This window comes from Chenopodium album, chromosome 13, assembly GCF_948465745.1.
Source record: "Chenopodium album chromosome 13, dcCheAlbu1.1, whole genome shotgun sequence".
Lineage (NCBI taxonomy): Eukaryota > Viridiplantae > Streptophyta > Magnoliopsida > Caryophyllales > Amaranthaceae > Chenopodium > Chenopodium album.
The window spans coordinates 4,231,232-4,249,465 of NC_137846.1; the positions used below are offsets into that span (position 1 = coordinate 4,231,232).

General features: G+C 33.8%; 2 protein-coding genes across 3 annotated transcripts; both read left to right on the forward strand.

The window, feature by feature from the left end:
* Positions 1-333: 333 nt before the first annotated feature.
* On the forward strand, positions 334-7,713 carry LOC145574313 (solute carrier family 40 member 3, chloroplastic-like). Of its 2 annotated transcripts, XR_014098039.1 has the most exons (15): positions 334-867; positions 2,370-2,556; positions 2,650-2,713; positions 3,173-3,297; positions 3,400-3,489; positions 3,633-3,809; positions 3,899-3,973; positions 4,164-4,265; positions 4,364-4,481; positions 4,592-4,738; positions 5,328-5,434; positions 5,517-5,630; positions 5,879-6,177; positions 6,703-6,850; positions 7,396-7,713. XR_014098039.1 is itself a non-coding variant. In XM_081632067.1 (14 exons), the coding sequence occupies exons 1-13, from the start codon at positions 674-676 to the stop codon at positions 6,158-6,160; spliced, it is 1,782 nt and encodes a 593-aa protein (XP_081488193.1). In that variant the 5' UTR covers positions 334-673; the 3' UTR covers positions 6,161-6,177; positions 6,703-7,027. The 2 variants fall into 2 exon arrangements, 1 of the variants encoding a protein (XP_081488193.1); XM_081632067.1 differs by lacking the exon at positions 7,396-7,713 and having other exon boundaries at positions 6,703-7,027.
* A 6,553-nt stretch (positions 7,714-14,266) lies between these two features.
* On the forward strand, positions 14,267-17,619 carry LOC145575062 (uncharacterized). Its single transcript, XM_081632992.1, has 7 exons — positions 14,267-14,425; positions 15,064-15,591; positions 15,712-15,777; positions 15,958-16,124; positions 16,433-17,015; positions 17,138-17,242; positions 17,326-17,619. Exons 1-7 carry the CDS (start codon positions 14,288-14,290, stop codon positions 17,617-17,619), a joined length of 1,881 nt encoding a protein of 626 aa, XP_081489118.1. The 5' UTR covers positions 14,267-14,287.
* The last annotated feature ends 615 nt before the right edge of the window (positions 17,620-18,234 follow it).

The window sequence follows — 18,234 nt, forward strand, 5'->3', positions numbered from 1 at the left end:
TCGTTTTAGATATTTAATAAAAGGTACTCCGTATTCATTAGATGATACTCCATATTAGTACTTGGTCAAGTTAGATATCTCTCTTCTAGAGACTTTGAATCCAATACATTATATTACATACTCGTGTTTTGTTTAATGTTCAAACTTCTTATAATTCGTATATAACCAGTAGAGTTACATTACGTAAATCGTTTCTAAGAAATTGCCGTTTGTCTCGGAGCAGTTGCAAGTATCGCAACTTAAACAAGTTGGCACTTGGGTGGCCCCAAATATCATCGATTTGTCATACCTATCTACCACCAGTCCACCACCCATACTCCAAACTTCAAATATTCTCCTCCTTTTCCTACTCTTCTAGATAAGAAACACTCCCAATTTAATCTTCCCACTTTCCAAATTTCTCTTCAAAATACCACAAATTTTAAACAGAAAAAAACAGCGCAGAATACTTGAACACTTAACCACTATATCATCCACAAAAACCCAGAAAAACTCCCATTTTCTCACTCAAACTCAATCAAAAAACCCAATTTTGTTCACTAATTTTAGTGGGAATTGAAGTAAATTGAAGTTGGAATTCTGGGGTCTGCATGGTTAAGCACCTTAGGGGAGAGGATTTCTTGTTGGGGTACTTGAAGAAGAAAGAAAGAGGAAAGCTTCTTCTACTTCAACTATGGCGGGTGGTGTGGTTATTGTTGCTCAGTTGCTGCCATTTTCTTCAACGCCTCAACATCATTACCATTTTCTCTCTCCTCTTCGTTGGAATTCTTCTTCATTTTCGCACTTGCCGCCGTCTTCTCGAATACACAATCGCTTCTCTTCTCGTCGATGGTTGAATGCTTCCTACCCTCTTCTCCCTCCTCTGAGGTAAGCTGGAATTTACTTTAATAAACTTTTTTTTTTTGGATAATAACTGTTTGAATTTGGTGGTGTTTTATTGAAATGAAGTTGGTTTATTGAATTTATTTTATGTATTGTGATAAACTGATAATTGGGTGGGTAGAATTCTGAAAGATGAACTGAATTCTGATGACTAAGTTTTTGGATATGTGTGAATTACCATAATATGATGGGCTTATAGTTGATTAGGATTTTTTTTTTTTTTAACAACAGTAACTAAAAGAATTAGGATTAATTTTGGTTGAGTAATAAAAGGGGTAAAGGTAATGTAGACTAAGCTATGTATAATTATTGTTTTAGGAAAAGTTATAATAATTCTTTTTAGAATGTTGAGAATGTATTTATGTATGCTTGATAAATTATACCGGGATTTCAAGTGAAGAAAGGAAGTTAAGGTAATGTGGATTAAGTGGCAATTTTCTATGTACAATCGGTTGTATTTTGAGCATGGTACTACCTACTAGCTATGGCTATGTTGCACTCCTTGTGCTTGTACCTTGTGACTTTGTGAGTACATCTGTAAATGGGCAAAAAAATAGCCTTGATTAAGCAGTGTATAATGATTTTAGGAGAAGTAATATAATGCCGTTTTGAAATGTTGAGAATGTATACTTGATCAATCATGGTGCTTATGTCTATGAAAGATCCAAGTTTTCAAAAATAGAAACCAAGCTATAAAGATTATGACTTTTGGTCGGGATGATATTGAGCATCTCATTAGGGGCATGTAGAAGTTGATGAGAACAATAGTAAACAGCTATGTACCTAAGATCTTGTAAGTGTGACAAGGATAGGAAACCAGATATGGTGGATGACTTGCAAAATTATTGATCCTGAGTCTCGAAGTAAATTGTTAAAGTAATTGGGAAGATTTAATTCAAAGTGTGTTATGATTGTTTGTTTAGTGCAGTTCCAGAAGTTGGTAGATAGTTTTAAAAGTTACATTTAATTTGAACAATCCTAGGTAATTGGGTATTTCAATGGTTTGGTTTAAGTTGAGGAAGGTTGTGGTCCTTTAAGTAGGGACTAATAAGCTCATTAATAGATAGATTGTGCATAGTGTGAAATTCCATTTGGAAGTGTGAGGGCTCTAGTAGGGGCTACCTAGCATGTGGAAAGATTGGTGAGACTTCTCATCAATTTGAGTGTCTGAAAGTTCTCTACTAGAAGCCATGGAGAGTTTATTGCATATCACAACATACTTTTCACTAGGGTGATTGTATTACTTGTGGCTGATAATATAAGTTGAAGTGGATTAATTTTTTTACTATATTACTGGTTTTTTTTTTTTTTTTTCCTGCCGTCACTATATTGTTTAATTGGTCATGTTGCCTTAAATACCTAATTCCCAACAAGAAGTTGCAGATTCAGAATATACTCAATCTGTCAATATCCCACCCTCCTACCTTTATAATTTATCCAAAAATAGTTACGAGAGAATCGCTTAAATTATGTTTTCCTGGTTGCAGGGTTGATGATTTTTGTGCAAGATGTTCAATGATAGATACTGATATACTTCTGGATAACGTTGTTTCTGATGAAGATACTGAGGATTTGTCATCTTCTGCTTCTAATTTTTCTGACATTCTTGAGGCTGAGTCTTTAAATATATTGAGTGATAGAAGTTACGTTGATAACGTTTTGACTGCATTGCCAGTAAGTTTTTTGCAAGGCAGTAGTTGTTAACATAATTAGTGTCTATTGTGCTCATGCTTTTATTTATGTCAAGTATCTGATGAATGTGCTCAGGTTTTATCTGAGGAAGAACAGAATGTCCTTGCTGCTACCCCTGCTCATCCTGCTGGCTTGTATGGTAAAAGATACATTCCTATTTAAGAATAATTGGTATCCCACATGTATTAACTCTTGGTTTATCTGTTTAAGCAATTTGCACACAAAAGTGCTATGTCAATAAAGTGTTCTGATGATCATATACTGTGATTATTGAATTTTATAATGGTATAAATCTTTTGATCTCTTGTATCTCCTGTTCAACTTGGCAAAGTATGAAATTTTTTATTAACCTGGCCTATAATGTGCATTTACAATGATATTCTATTGCATGCAGAAGAACTATCAATTATTTACTCCAAAGAAATATCAAATTTTTATAATAGTGCTCATGTATAGAGCAACCTTAGTTATGGGGTCTTATTATGTGATTGTCTTACTATAGGATTATATGATTGCAGAAAAGGTCACTAAATTTGAACATAACCTATTGCAGTTCTTATTATGATAGTTGCTAACTTCTGTTATTTGCTTGTTTCAGCTTTATATGCCAATTGTTTAGTAGGGAATTTTGTGGAACAGTTATGGAATTTTGCTTGGCCTGCTGCCATTGCACTGATCCATCCAAGCCTTCTTCCTGTTGCAGTTGTGAGCTTTTTCACTAAGGTGGCTTTTTCCTTTGAAAGAATAGAAACTAGTTGAATTTTTTAACATGCTATTTTGTGATAGATGTGGTTCTGACTCTTAAGTGAATTTCATTGTGAACAGTTTGCAGTTATTCTTGGAGGACCATTAGTTGGAAAACTTATGGATCATTTCCCTAGAGTACAGGCATATAATTGTCTAAGTATTGTCCAGGTATTATTCTTTCTGTATCTATATGCTAGGTAACTACCCATTCTGCATCGCTTTTTCATCTTTCTAAGATTCACTGTATATGCTAGGTAACTACCCATTGTGCATCGCTTTTTCATCTTTCTAAGATTCACTGTATATGCTAGGTAACTACCCAGCTGATGTCTGTGGCAATGATAATATATGCTCATAAAGTTCGGTCTGCTTCTGTGTCATCAATTCTAGTTCGCCCTTGGTTTGTTATTCTTGTTATAGCGGGTGCAATTGAGCGACTATGTGGATTAGCTTTGGGTGTTGCCATGGAACGTGACTGGCTTGTACTGGTAATTCTGTTTGTTAACATCCTGGATACTGTTACTTTCTTTTTCCCTAGGAATTCAATCCTCTGAAGTAGGCATTTTGTCTTTTGCAGCTAGCTGGGACCAATAGACCTATTGCACTTGCTCAGGCCAATGCTGTTATCAACAGAATTGATCTTCTCTGTGAGGTAATATATTATTTTCTTTTGCATTAAGCTTTGGTCTTTGTGGTGTATTTCTAAGCAGCTGGGTGATCACCCTGAATTTCTTCTGGATTTGTTCCTATTTACATGTTGTTTCTGCTATCATTAACTCACTAGTACATATTACAAAACTGAAACATCTTTGCGGATTTTACAGTATTTTGTATACTTGCAGATTGCAGGTGCTTCTCTATTCGGTATTCTTCTGTCTAAAAATGACCCTGTAACCTGTTTGAAACTCGCTGCTGGTTTTATGATCTGGGGTTTGCCACTTACAGTAAGTAATCCGTTTCTCTTCAATCTTTATTATGTTCAGCTGTTCCATACCATCTATTAACCTCTGTTCTCTCTTTGTATGCATGTGTTGGTGTTTAGGTTGCTCTTACTTGGTTTACCAACATGGTTTCTACTGGTGTTCTCGACCGTGCTAAGTGTCCGCAGACCTGTTCTGACTGTAATACTGGATTAACCCAGGAAGATAATGAGAATATAGGTGAACTTTATTGATCTCTCAAAGAGTATTTGGTTATGTTATAACATTTTAAGAATTGTTTTTTTATTCCCAATATTAACATTAGCTGAGTGTTTATCTGTGTTTTACAGTGAGTTTAGGTATTAATGCTATCAAACATGGGTGGTCCGAGTATATACAGCAGCCTGTTCTTCCTGCAAGCGTAGCCTATGTGTTTCTGTATTTCAACATTGTTCTCACCCCTGGTGGTTTGATGACTGCATTTTTGACTCAGCGTGGTATGCTTTGGCTTCTTATATAAAGTTTCTATGCATTTATATTACCCATGCAAACATGATGGCACTTTCTCTATGTAGCATTGATGTGGAGTCTAATGAATGTCTAGTGTGACATGCTATTGACTATATCTTTCAGAATTATTTTTTATACACTTCGTAAGTACAAGAAACATTTCAAAAAGACCAAAGACACAGTCATTAAGACACAAATTTTATATTTGGACGGTGCACACATAAATTATCTTACCTTTGATTTATAGTTGGAACGCTTTTGATCTCTCTCTCATTCCCTGTCTTTATTTATCTTATATCTTCAAAGATTAATCTACTCTGATTAAGCTAATAAATAAGGAATGGGCTTTGTGTCTGAACTGGAACTAGTACTATCTTTTGCAAGTTGCTTAGTTATAGCTATAGGCCTATAGCTGTAAAAAGTGACGACCTGGTCATTTGCATTTAGTCTTTGGAGGTAGAACTGTTTTATTTGTGATTACCTGCTTCCGTTGCATCATTGCCCATGAGTGCACAAGTATTTATATCTTTGTATTAAAAGTATATGTCTAATGTATAACTTTGGAGTATTTGACAGGTCTTAACTCCTCCATAATTGGTGCTTTTAGTGGATTATGTGCTTTAATGGGTGTTGCAGCGACATTTGTATCTGCTAAACTCATCGAAGAGCTTGGTATCTTAAAGGTTGCTGCTGTTGTAAATTTTCTCTCATTTATTTAAAATCATTTTGAGATTTATTCTCACAAAAAAAAAAAAATTGTTGCAGGCTGGGGCTGTTGGGTTAATTTTCCAGGCATCACTTCTTGCTCTAGCAGTTGCAGTTTACTGGAGTGGAAATCTTTCTCAGCAGACACCCATCTTATTCTTCTTGTTCCTAATCGTAAGTATATCTTACAACTCAATCTACCTTGGTTTGATTGATGAAATGCTTATCTTGTCAATGAATTTTACACAATTGTTAGTCAATTGTGGTAGTCTTCTGCATATATTGTTTCTTTTTTTTAAAGATGTTTCTTTCTTATGTTGATGATGAAGGGTTTCATTTAGTGTTGCAGATTGTTTGATACACACCTGTTATTAGTTGTCATGTTTTCTCTCTCTGATCTCCCATTCTGCTTTGATATGCAGGTTTTATCAAGGCTAGGACACATGTCATATGATGTAATTGGCCAGCAGATTCTTCAAACTGGAATTCCATCATCAAAAGCTAATCTTATTGGGACAACAGAGGTCTCCGTTGCCAGTTTGGCTGAGTTTGTGATGTTAGGCATAGCAATAATCGCAAACGATGTCTCTCATTTTGGATTTCTAGCTATGCTTTCACTCTTGTCTGTTATTGCGGCAGCATATATCTTCTGCCTATGGTTGATGAATCCTTCAGAAGAGCAAAGAAGGCTTTTTTCCTTTTGAACACCAGTTTTGATGACGTGAGTACTCTACTTTAATTCTTGTTCTTGTTACTCATCTTTATTAGTTTCGCACTCACAGGCTCACAGCCATATTTGTTTTAAAAGAAAGCTTTTTGAACAAAATTTTATTTTAAATGGAAAGTAAAACCCCAATTTTTAACTCCGTTTTCCTTTGTTTGGCTCTTTGATAGAAAGGTTAGAGTGGAAAGGAAGAGGGAGGAATGAGAGAAGTAAGGTGAAGGGTAGAAAAATGTGGCAATACAAAAGGGAAATTAAAAGTATTTTCACCAATTACTGACCAAACAATAGAAAATGAGAACACTGGTAACCCAGAAAAATGATTTTCCTCCCAACCAAACATAGCCTCGGTCAAGGTCTCAAGAGGTGCTCTTCAATCTTGTTTGTACATGCTTATACTTGTGTTTTGAAAGTTGGCCACAAATATGAGTTTTCTTGAAGGAGCTTTACTGTAGAATGTTATTGCATAGAACACTGCACTCGTTATCTCTCTGTGTCTGATTTCTTGCATAATTTCTGGTCCAGGTGTTGTTGAGTACTGGCCAAGCCTTTCTACAATATTTTCATAAAGTGAAGAGAAAACAATCACAAATTCGATTCTTTGGGAACAAATAACATCCTTACATGCGTTTCTTCTCTATTCTGAGTATTCCTCTTGTACATCAATGAAAAGGTGACAAGTTTGACCCAATTCTATTCTTTGCTCTCATCTTAGTGGAAGATTATGATGCTATGCTGTTCACTAATGATGAGCCTAACCCTGTACAGACTACAGAAATCTCATTAAGCATAATGTTTATGTAAGCAGTTGCTGTGAATTATCAATTTGTCATCTAAGAAGTTTAATTTAGATACTTCTGGTTGTGAATATGTGCTCTATAAAAAAAATAAAAATAAATTAATGGTAGTCAAATTGTTTTGTGAATAATGTCCATTCTAATTAGTTGGCAGAACTTTCTGATACCGGTTGTAATTTTTTTCTCAAATCCTAGCTTTAGCAAGTACTTAATCTTGCTATTGACACGATTTATAAACAATGTGATTTTGTTCCAAATGATATGTTAATAAGTATCTGAAGATCAGATGACAAATATGACATAATTGCAAAGAAACAGAAGATGAGGGATGTGGTTGAAAATCTGTAATCGGTTTTCGGGGCTTCATTATGATTACTGTGAGTCTGTGAGTGTGGGCTCTCTGATTTTGCTTTGATATCAGGTGTAATTCAAGGAAAGATGTGATGTTTCAAGGAGCACTTGAAGTTGCTGTAATTAACTCTACTGTATGTGTATGTATATGCTGAAGGAATCTTAATGGTCTTTGCATGGTACATGTAAAATTTAGCTCATTTATGTTACATGCAGCAGCACCACTGGCACCTGTGTTATATTGTTTGTGGTTGCGATGAATTTGGACTTTGAGTTCTCCTTAGTTTGATTAATTTTCGCTTTAGGGTTCGGATTCTGTAAGCATCCACAGGGTTTCCATTTTAGTGTGTATATGGCTTCTATTAATAGAAAGATTATCTTTTTGTTCTGGTCGGAGACAGGATTGCATGTGTTCTTAGATCCTCTTGATTTATGAAAGTTAAGTACTTGTATAAAAAAGTGATTAAGGTTGACAAAACTAGTTCTACCACCACCTTAAATCGAGTATGAGAGCTGTTAATCTCTCATAATCCTAATTTACTCTTAGCACCCACATAAACTTGAAATTTTCGAACCCTATACTCCAAATTAATGTCATTAATTTAATCTTTATACTTCATAAATCATATACTTCGTATAATTGTTTCCGATCCGGGTTAAGTGGGCTAGACAATTTGGGAAGGGGGTAAGGGAATCCCCATCTCAAAGTGGCTCTACTGGGGTTTGATCTCACAATTTTATGGTTGTGAGATGTAAACCTTACTATTAGACCAAACTATGCTTCCTATAATTATTATTGGTATTGTGAAATAATTATTATTATTATTTTTTTTTTTTTGACGGGGTGAAATAATTATTTTTGAAATGAAAGTATCATTATCATACAACCTTAAGAAAAAGTACAGTTGTACAAGTAATAGCAAACAATATGGTTTTTTTTTTTACCTTATTAATGAGATTATTAGTACAAGTAACCTTGCAAGAGCACATATTCAATGTAAAATTTAGGTTCACACTAATGAGAATATATTTTGAAAGTGTATGTAGAAGTTTTTTAAGGGGAAAAAAAGTGTTAATGAAGGCGAGAAAATAGCATAGAGAAAGAGTAGAAGCGAGAGTGTAGAGTGGGTTTTGTCGTATAGGTGCCTGCATAAAAGGTGGGTTGGGAGGTCAACACTCAACAGTCAACACCAGTACACCACGTACCCGTTACGTTATCTGCTGTGCTGTTCGATATTCGAGTCTTGGTCCTTCTCGTCAACCTAGGCACTCTCACTTCTTCCCTTTTTCTCTCTCGTTTACAAATACAAAGATACTCATACTCTCTTCAATTTTGCTCTTGTTTTACGCATCACCTGTTTTTGCTTTGCTTTTAGACTTTTTATTTTTTAGGCTTGGTTTGGTAAATTAGTGGTATTTGATTAATATAGTATCGGAGTAGGTTATATTAATTAGTTTTTAGCTAATTGTGTAGAAATATTTGGTTACTACTCGTATACTTTTTAACTATTACTACCTTAGGCCCCGTGTCATGTACGATAAGTCTAACTTTTGTAAAAAAAAAAAAAAAAAGTACATCTAACAAATAAAAGTGATGCTTTAAAGTAATTTCTTTGATATCCATAATATGAATCAATTTTATTACGGAGTATTACTTTTTTTTGGCAAAATCTAACATGACTCTATTTATCAGATAATTAAAAAAGGAGTTGGAATAATATTTCAGGTTAATGTGTATGGAAGAATTATGAACACCAAATAACATGGAATTTTTTTGTCATAAAATAATATAAAAGATTTGGAATGATAATATTATACTTGTATCAAATATTCAACAAAAAAAAAAGGGGGAGTTTTGGAGGGGAGAAAATGGCATCAGGATGTGACATGTGTCACGTCCAATCGCCCGGTGTCTGTTTTAATATTAAGTTAAGTTATTGATGATTGATAGTGTACATAATAACTAAAAAAATAATAATAATAAATAAAGGTTCTATTAAACTAATTTTAAAAAGCTTATCTTTTTTTTTTTTTAAAGATTTTTCAGTAAAGAGTATTTCAATAAGTTTCCTCTAAAAAAAGATTATTTACTCAACGTTTAAATTTTAAAAAAAAAAAAAAAAAAAATTGGGTCAAATCTCTAAAAAAAAAAAAAACCTAAATAAGCTAAAAACTTTTTATCATTTAAGGCCTTAGTCATATCTTTATTTTTACTTAGAGTCTGTTCTAATTTACTGAATTGAGCTGAATTGAACCAAGTTGAATTGAACTGAACTGATTGGAGCTAAATTGAACTGAACTGATTGGAGGTGAATTGAATTGAACTGTTTATGAGAGAAGGAAATTAGAAACTTGACTGAATTGAACTAAACTAAAATTAAGCTGGAGAGAACAAGTCCTTAGACTGTGTTTTTTTTAGTTGAATCGGACTGAAGTAGAATAATGAATTAACATAAGCTAAATTAAACCAAAATAAAATAGAATAAATTTAATCATGTTGAATTAACATGAAATATATTGAAAATATGTCAAAGAGAACAAAGCCTTACATATAACTCACTAATCACCACTATATCTCCATGTAACTTATTCACCTGATGTATTTAATTACAAAATTACTTAAATTAAACAATAATTCATGTTATCTCGTTTATCACAAAGTCTTATATGTGGCTGGCCACACCGTGTGGCAATGGTTACTTCGTAGTGTAATAGGGGTTACTTAATCAGTGTTAAATGGGTTACTTTGTCACTATTATATGGCTACTCAGTTAGTGTTATAGGGGTTACTCATTCAGTATTATAGAGATTAGTTGGTCAGTGTTATAGGGGTTACTTTATTCTTTTGTAAGTGGTCACATGGTGTGGCTAGCCACACACAAGACGAGCTGCTTTTTAATATTCTCTCTGTCCCCTTTTGATAGTCCCGTATGAGCATATTTCACGGAAAATTAATAAAAGCAAATAAGAATAGTAAAAGTACATTGAAAAAAAAATTGACATTGGGTATGCAAAATAGTAGAGAGAGAAGGTAATAAAAATACATAGAAAACAAAATTTACATGGAAAAATTAAATTTGCACAAATATTGTTTCAAATTGGAGGAAATTTTGGTAAAAAAATTAATATTAATGGTTGTTGGAAAAAGCAAATAGGGTGAATATTTTAGAACTAAAATTGCTCATAAAATACTATTATTTAGGGACGGAGGGAGTATAATTTCCAAATAAAATATTTATTTAGTGGCATTGCTGAAGACACAATGACAGCAATTTTATTTTCTTATGGAGTACAAGGAAGAATAAAAATCTCAAGGTAATATTCTACTATTACTCGTACTACTTTTTTTATTAAATTTAATCTATTTATATTTATGATTGAAAAGATGGATGTCATTCTTTCATCTCAATCCTCAAAAAAAAATGTATTTATTTAAGTTTATCTTGAAATTGGTGCTGAAGGTTTCAAGTTTCGATGGAAGAAAGTTTAGAGTTTTGAAGAGAGAGAAAAATACTCCCTCCGTTCCCAAATGATAGTCCTTTATGGGCAAAAATCACGGGAATTAAGAAACTTAAACAAAAGTAGTAAAATTACATTGAAAATATAAATTTACATTGGGTATGTAAAATAGTAGAGAGAGAAAGTAATAAAAGTACATGGGAAAGTTAAATTTGCACAAATATTGTTGTAATTGGAGGAAATTTTGATAAAAAATTGATATTAATGGTATTTGAAAAAAGCAAATGGGACTATCAATTTGGGACTAAAAATAGACCATAAGGGACTATCATTTGGGGACGGAGGGAGTAAAAGTAGTTGAGTAAAATACCGAGTGTAAGTAAGAAAGAGCAGGAGACTAGCAGTAGGAGACTGAGTCAAATAAGTTTCACGTGAACCAATGCAGTTGCCGCCATTTCACCCTCACCCAATACACTCCCGTGTTTATCGCGTTCCTATTCTCTACTTTCACCACTCTGGTATACTATCACTTTCTTTTTTTTTTACTTTACAAATACTATCACTTTTCACTTGTGTCTAATAACAAAAAAAAAAAAAAAAGGAGTACGAAATACCTATAAAGTGTTGGCCTATTTATGGAGGGAGTAATAAATTTTTTTTAATTAATTCCTTTGTTAGGTAATCCATGCTACGAGCTGAGTATCTCAAGATGTAAAAAAAAATTAGTTGTCTCAAGTTATTGGTGAATTAGTAAAAGCTTGTACTCCTTATAATATTGAATAACTTTTGTATACATCCGGTGTACAATAATTTACTAGGGGGTCACTTTTTATCAAATTTAGAGTCACTTTTACAATTTTTTGGGTAACTTTTATCAATAAAGTATAAATACTTCATAACATTTATTTATGTTAGGGTAACATTTATCCATATTAGGGTAACTTTTGCTTATTTTAGGGGTAACTTTATAACGGATGTACAATATTTATTGTACATCCGATTTATTTAAAAGTTTGTGTATAATATTAATGTTGAATTAGTCTCATTGTATGTTATTAATTATTATTAATTTTTTATTTTATTAATGCATGATATAACACAAATAATTGTTGTGATCAAATTTATATAATGATACATTATAATGGATCGGGTATAAATGTGATAGAAAAACATACTCCATAATGTTGTAACAAAGTATGGTATTTTTAACAAGAAATAGTACCTTCATATGGTTTTTGGGGACAGAAAAAGTGATAGTGAGAGTGACAGTAGGAGTGAAAGAAAAACCATAAATTCACTCCACATATTCATCATCTCCCAAAACTTGAAGAAAGAGGTGAGATTCTTTCCCTTGACATCAAACACTTTCCCCAAGGAACCTTGAGAAGGGACATAATTTCTAGAAAACACACCCCCCATTACTCTTTTTTTACCTTGAAAATCGGGGGGCCATTTTGCTAAGCAAACACCTTGAACCTCCCCTTTCCATCAATCCCTATACCTTCTCTCACTATTGGGAATACGTAAATTATGAAAAATTAAAACTCTTTGTGAAGAAAATATTTTTAACTAGAATAATCCCTTTTGAATTTATTTATATACTCGTATAAAGGTTATTTATTTAAACTATAAAGGTTAAAAACAACTCTTGAAACTTTAAAGCAACAAATTTACAAACAACTCTATAATGACTACCTAGTGACTTTTAATTTTATTTTATTTTTTAAATCAGGAATTAAGAAAAGTAATAAACACAAAAAATAACTTTAAAAAAATTTAAATAAAAGTGCAATGATTTTATTAATTTTACTCTTTAATATTGTTCCAAGGAAAATAATAAGATAAAGTAAATGGAGACTATTGTGTTGTATTAATGTACGTTGCACAATTAGCCATGTACAAGTGTTGAGATTAAGAAAATAAAAAGTGAATATTGTGTCTTCACAAAAAAAAAAAAAAAAAAAAAAAAATTAACAATGTTATTCGTGTATTATAGACACATGCGTCAATTCATAACTTCAATTTTTTTTGTCTATTTGTAAAATTAAAGATATAAATTATTACAAACCTAGCAAGACTTAATAGCATTTGCATTACATAATACAGTAGTAAAAGATTAAGTTAGATTTATCATGAAAATAATACTTATTTAAACACGAATAAATTATTATGTGATGGAGGGATCCAATTTACAAAGGTATAGACATTGTATTGTCATGTAATGGAGGGATTACAGAGTACTCTCTCCCTCCGTCCCTTTATTACATGCCTATTTCTCATTTTGTACGGGAATTAAGAAAGTTAAAGATTTCTTAAAACTAATAATTGGGCATATGAATATGCATGTGGAGTTAGAGAGAGAAAGAAAGAGTGGTTGGGAATTAGGAGAGAGAAAGTATTGAAAATTGATGTTAAAGTACAAAAAAGAAAAAAAAAAGGCGACAAATCATCAAAAAGAGAATAAAATTGTAAAAAAGTATAACTTATAATAGAAATAGACACTTAATTTTGATCACCCAAAAAGAAATATAGGCATGTAATAAAGAGAAGGAGGGAGTACAATTTATGAAATACAATTGTACAAACCAATTTATCAAGGGAAAATTAAGGGTACAAAAAACAAGGAAACTTTCTAAGGGAAAAGCCAAGAAACCAAAAAAATGCTTGACCTCAAAACCTCAAAAACTCAACACAACTTCCCATTTATTGATTTCATTTTCCCACAACCCAATGCAATTGCATCGCCCCCCATACACACCATCATTTTCAGCTAGACAACTAAGAAACCCCAAAAAATTCATTAATAAAATTAAAAGTGTGAAACAAAACAAATCTGTCTCTCACAGTCTCACTCACAAATTCGCAATTTCTCTCTCCATCTGTCAAATGTCATGTCTTTCCATGATTTTACATCACTTCATATAAATTCTTCAAAACTTTAGTTATCTAAACCCCATGCATTTTAGTCCCTAAAATACTCATCTAGGCTTTATATACATTTCTTGCGAGTAGCACTTTTCATTATTTTTTTGCTTGAGTTGATTAATGTAATTTTCATATATTTTAAAACAAAAGGTGTATTTAAATTAAATTACCAATAGAAAAAATCAAATAACTAATCTTTTTAAAAAATATACTCGTACAAAGTATTAAATTAATTCTTTTTATTAGAAGACATGATTTTTTTATACTATCTTTTCATCTCCACTTTCAATAGTCCCACTATTAGCTTAAAGAGTTGGGTGTTGGTTGTCACAGTGACAATATATTGGAGTTGAAAGCACCCATCTTTTCATGTCTTAATTGTTTCATCAGACTATCACACACTATACTAGTACTAAAATTTCACTCATTATTTTTTTTCTATCATAATAAATACGAGTATTTCTAATTTCTTGCATTTTCTACCCCATTAATCTTCTTACTACTATTACTCCGTATTACTCAATATTTTAGAGAGAGAAATTAAACAAGCTAAGAGAGTAGGTTGTTCGCAAATAAAGATGGGTTCTTTGGGAAGTTATGAACGAATTGAAGGTAAGAAAGCAATGTGGTTGTATCCAAAGGTGGTTGGTTCTAATCCTTCTGAAAGATGGGGGCATACTTCTTGTTTCTACCAGGGTCATGTTTATGTCTTCGGGGTAAGCTCTCCAATTGTCACGTTACTAGTTCAAATTACACTATCAACGTGACTATAAATTTTCGACTAGGAAACTTTTAATATTGTACGAAGTTATATACTTTGTATTCTTGTTGGTTTGATATTTTCCTCAAATTTAATACTGCATGCTTTTATTGTATTCTTTATAGGTGATTTCTCACTTTGTGTTAGCTGTTTTAGTTGATTTCTGAGTTATTCTCTCATTTTACATGTCTGTTAATCTTTTGTACTAGTATACTAGTAGAATTAAATTTTTGATTTCTTTTTAAAATTCATGTAATTTTGCTAGGAATTCTGCTAAAGTATAAACGAAAATGGAGGTTACCAATATATTTACGTTTTTTTAAAAACCTTTTAACCATCCTGCAGTCACTTTGGAAATTTACACTTTTTACATCACTATTTTCGGGTAAAAATACAGTTTGGATATATCTTAATTAGCGTGTCGAATGCACTTTAATATTAAACCTTTGAATATTTGAATATTCTTAACAATTTATGGTTAAAGCGGTGTATTATATATGTGTAACCAATTGTTTGGATTCTATCGTACTTCGTATAATTACTAGATAGTTAGATTGAGTAATTTTGAAAATTCTTGTGTTTGTTCATTTTCAGGGATGTTGTGGGGGTATGCATTACAGTGATGTATTAGTACTAAATCTAGATACAGTGTGTTGGACAACTCTAGTGACCACCGGCAAGGGGCCGGGCCCGAGAGATAGCCACAGCGCCACGCTTTGGGGGAACAAAATTATAGTCTTTGGAGGTACAAATGGTTCTAAGAAAGTCAATGACCTCCACATTTTGGACCTTGACTCCAAGGAGTGGATCCAACCCTTGTGTTCGGGGGCTTACCCTTCAGCACGAGAGAGCCACACCGCCACCTTAGTTGGAGACGATCAATTAGTCGTGTTTGGTGGGAGTGGAGAAGGTGTAGGGAACTACTTGAATGATTTGCATTTTTTGGATCTTAAGACCATGAGTTGGACTTCCCCTATAGTGAAGGGTGATGCCCCTCCACCTAGAGATAGTCACATTTGTGTTGTGGTTGGGAGGAAGGTCTTTGTGTATGGCGGTGATTGTGGGGACCGCTACCATGGTGATGTGGACGTGTTTGATATCGATACCTTGATGTGGTCAAGGGTAAGCTTCCTTAATGCTTGTTTTAACAAAAACATGCTGAAATTAGTGAGAATTATACTCTGAATATCTGATTGTTTGGTCAAATTCCTAAATTAAGGTTGTTGTGACTTCTTTTGGCAGTTGGAGGTTGTAGGAGCTTCACCTGGAAGGAGGGCAGGACATGCTGCTATTAGAATTGGGACTAAGGTTTGTGATGACTGGACTTGAATGGTCTATTTATATCATTGTTCTAATGCTATTAAATTTTATGCTTGATTATGGATTGGTAATGGTTTGTCATTGCGATAAAAGTATAAAACTAGTAGTGTTGTCTGTTCAGTTTTGTATGAGCTGTGTACTGATGTTGATGATAAATATGCAATTCAGGTTTATGTTATAGGCGGAGTTGGAGACAAGAGATACTACAACGACGCTTGGGTCCTTGACACGATTTTATGTTCATGGTCTAAGCTTGAGATTTGTGGTCAGCCACCTCAAGGCCGATTTTCTCATACAGCAATTGTTATAGACTCTGATATTGCCATATATGGAGGGTTAGTCCCTTCATCTCTATGGGCTCAACCGTTTTACATGCTTCTTTGCTCATTATTTCATTAAAACAGTCTTTCTTAAGTGGTCTCTCTTTTAGTTTGGTAGACTGGTCAGAAATAAGATTGTAGGTGCCTTGAGTGTGGATAAAAACCTGTCAGTTTGGTCGATTTTAGGTTATATTGGGTTGTCTTGAGTTTCTGGTTTAACTACAATGTCAGGTTGGTTAAGATTTTTGCCGGGTTTAGGCATAAGGCATGATCCATAGTCTCATGCACATTTGCTCCAATGTAACGTGTGTGCTCTTTAATAGGTGCGGAGAGGATGAACGTCCTTTAGGGGAACTCCTAATATTGCAACTTGGGAATGAGCATCCAAATGGTCGTTACAACATTTCAATGTGCAAGAGCTTCGGAAACCAAAGGAACCAACGAAGGAGAAGAGGTCAGTCAGATACTCAGCGGCAGAAGACAATGCTATTAGGGAGTTGTATAGAAACTGAAAAGACGGATGCAAATGAGCTCGACACTACACAGGCAAAGAGAAGGAGAACCATTCATGCAAACACATGGGAGCGGGAAACAGAACAAGAAGAGCATTCTCTTTCTGTGTCACAAAACTCCTCTCCGTCACAATCTGATCAGGAGCAAACAACTGTCCAAAACCCAACTTCTTCCACACCAATTCCTCAAAGTTTCCCGTTCCACTCCATAAATCAACCAAACAAACCTCCAAGGCAAACACCACAAAATCTGCCCGATGTCTACATCCTAGGGGAGCATCGACCTAACCAAAGACATGCACATTCCTTACCATTATCTCATGCAGTTAAAAGTGAAGTTGAATTTTTAACAGCAGAGGGGAGACACCTTAATCAAAGCATTTCTCAAAACTTGGTAATGAAGTTTTTTTTTCTTTTTTTTTTTTTTTTTTTTACTTTGGAGCATTTGCAATTGCTATACCTTGATTTCACTTTGCTATTATTGATGTCTAACCTTTAAAAAAAAAATCTGAGTAGATTGGAGCTGAAGTGCATGGGAAAGTGGATGGTTCATTCGATTCTGGTTACCTGATGACCGCGAATGTTAATGGGAGAATATTTAGAGGAGTCCTCTTTGCTCCTGTAAGCATCTTTGTCACCTTAATTATACATTCTCTTATATGCAAAAGTGCTAAATTATGTGTCTCTACAAATGCAATGTTCAGGGACCAAATACCTTGTGTAAAGGAGCAAATCGGAGCCAAAATAGCTTTGGTCAAATTCCAGGTGCTCAGCAATGTACAAATTCCAATAGAGGATCCACTTTTGGAAAGAGTCCACTCTTTAAACCTCTAAAAAACCCTGGCGCAGGATACAGCCATGACATTGGTCATGGGAACATGGATCGCCCCTCGCCTATCTTTCAAGCTCTTCCAAGAAAGGATAAAGTGTTAAGGGAGAGAAGTGATCTCCAAGGGGTGGTTCTATCACTGGGAGGACCCGGAAGTAGTCATGTATAAATTTGTGTTGATGATAGTATGCCATTTTGCTATGGTGTTTGCCATTTGGTGTGTTGCCTATAATCGTTTTGAAAAGTTTAGGATAAATTCATGTGTTACCTTTTTCGTGTTTGCAATCTTGGCAACACTACCTCTAGCTACCTCCTTAGTTGATCAACTGGTCAGCTTCAGTGGCATAAATACTCCCATAAGAAAGTGTACAAAGTACCTTTTCTAGTCGTAAGAATTGACCCCAAACTCGAATTATACATAAACTTTGGTAGCCAACTTTTGGTCTTAATTGACCAAACTCTCTTGATCATAAAAATATGATAACCGAATGCATTCCTTTGTGAGTTCAATCTACCCCGCCTCGTTAGGGATGCTTTATTCTTCAAAAGATTTTTCAATACACGTGTTATTTTAAGTTGATTCCGTTCAAGTCATGTTTGGGTACTGAAAAAGCTCCCGAGCAAGACGCGCAATGGTTGGTCTGTTAATGAAGAGTGAAATATTCTGATGATGTAAGGGGATAAATGACAGAGAGAAAGAATGTTTGCAGAGGGAATAATCAGTCATTTCTCATTAACAGAAAGAGCAGTACAAGCACAGTATTTACAGGATGGAGCAATCAGC

Coding starts and splice junctions, on each gene's coding strand:
- LOC145574313 (XM_081632067.1), top strand. CDS start 674: ATGGCGGGTGGTGTGGTTATTGTTGCTCAGTTGCTGCCATTTTCTTCA. Junction 4,266..4,363: donor TCTGGGGTTTGCCACTTACA/GTAAGTAATCCG, acceptor GTTGGTGTTTAG/GTTGCTCTTACTTGGTTTAC. Junction 4,739..5,327: donor TGCATTTTTGACTCAGCGTG/GTATGCTTTGGC, acceptor AGTATTTGACAG/GTCTTAACTCCTCCATAATT.
- LOC145575062 (XM_081632992.1), top strand. CDS start 14,288: ATGGGTTCTTTGGGAAGTTATGAACGAATTGAAGGTAAGAAAGCAATG. Junction 15,592..15,711: donor ATACCTTGATGTGGTCAAGG/GTAAGCTTCCTT, acceptor TTCTTTTGGCAG/TTGGAGGTTGTAGGAGCTTC. Junction 16,125..16,432: donor GATATTGCCATATATGGAGG/GTTAGTCCCTTC, acceptor GCTCTTTAATAG/GTGCGGAGAGGATGAACGTC.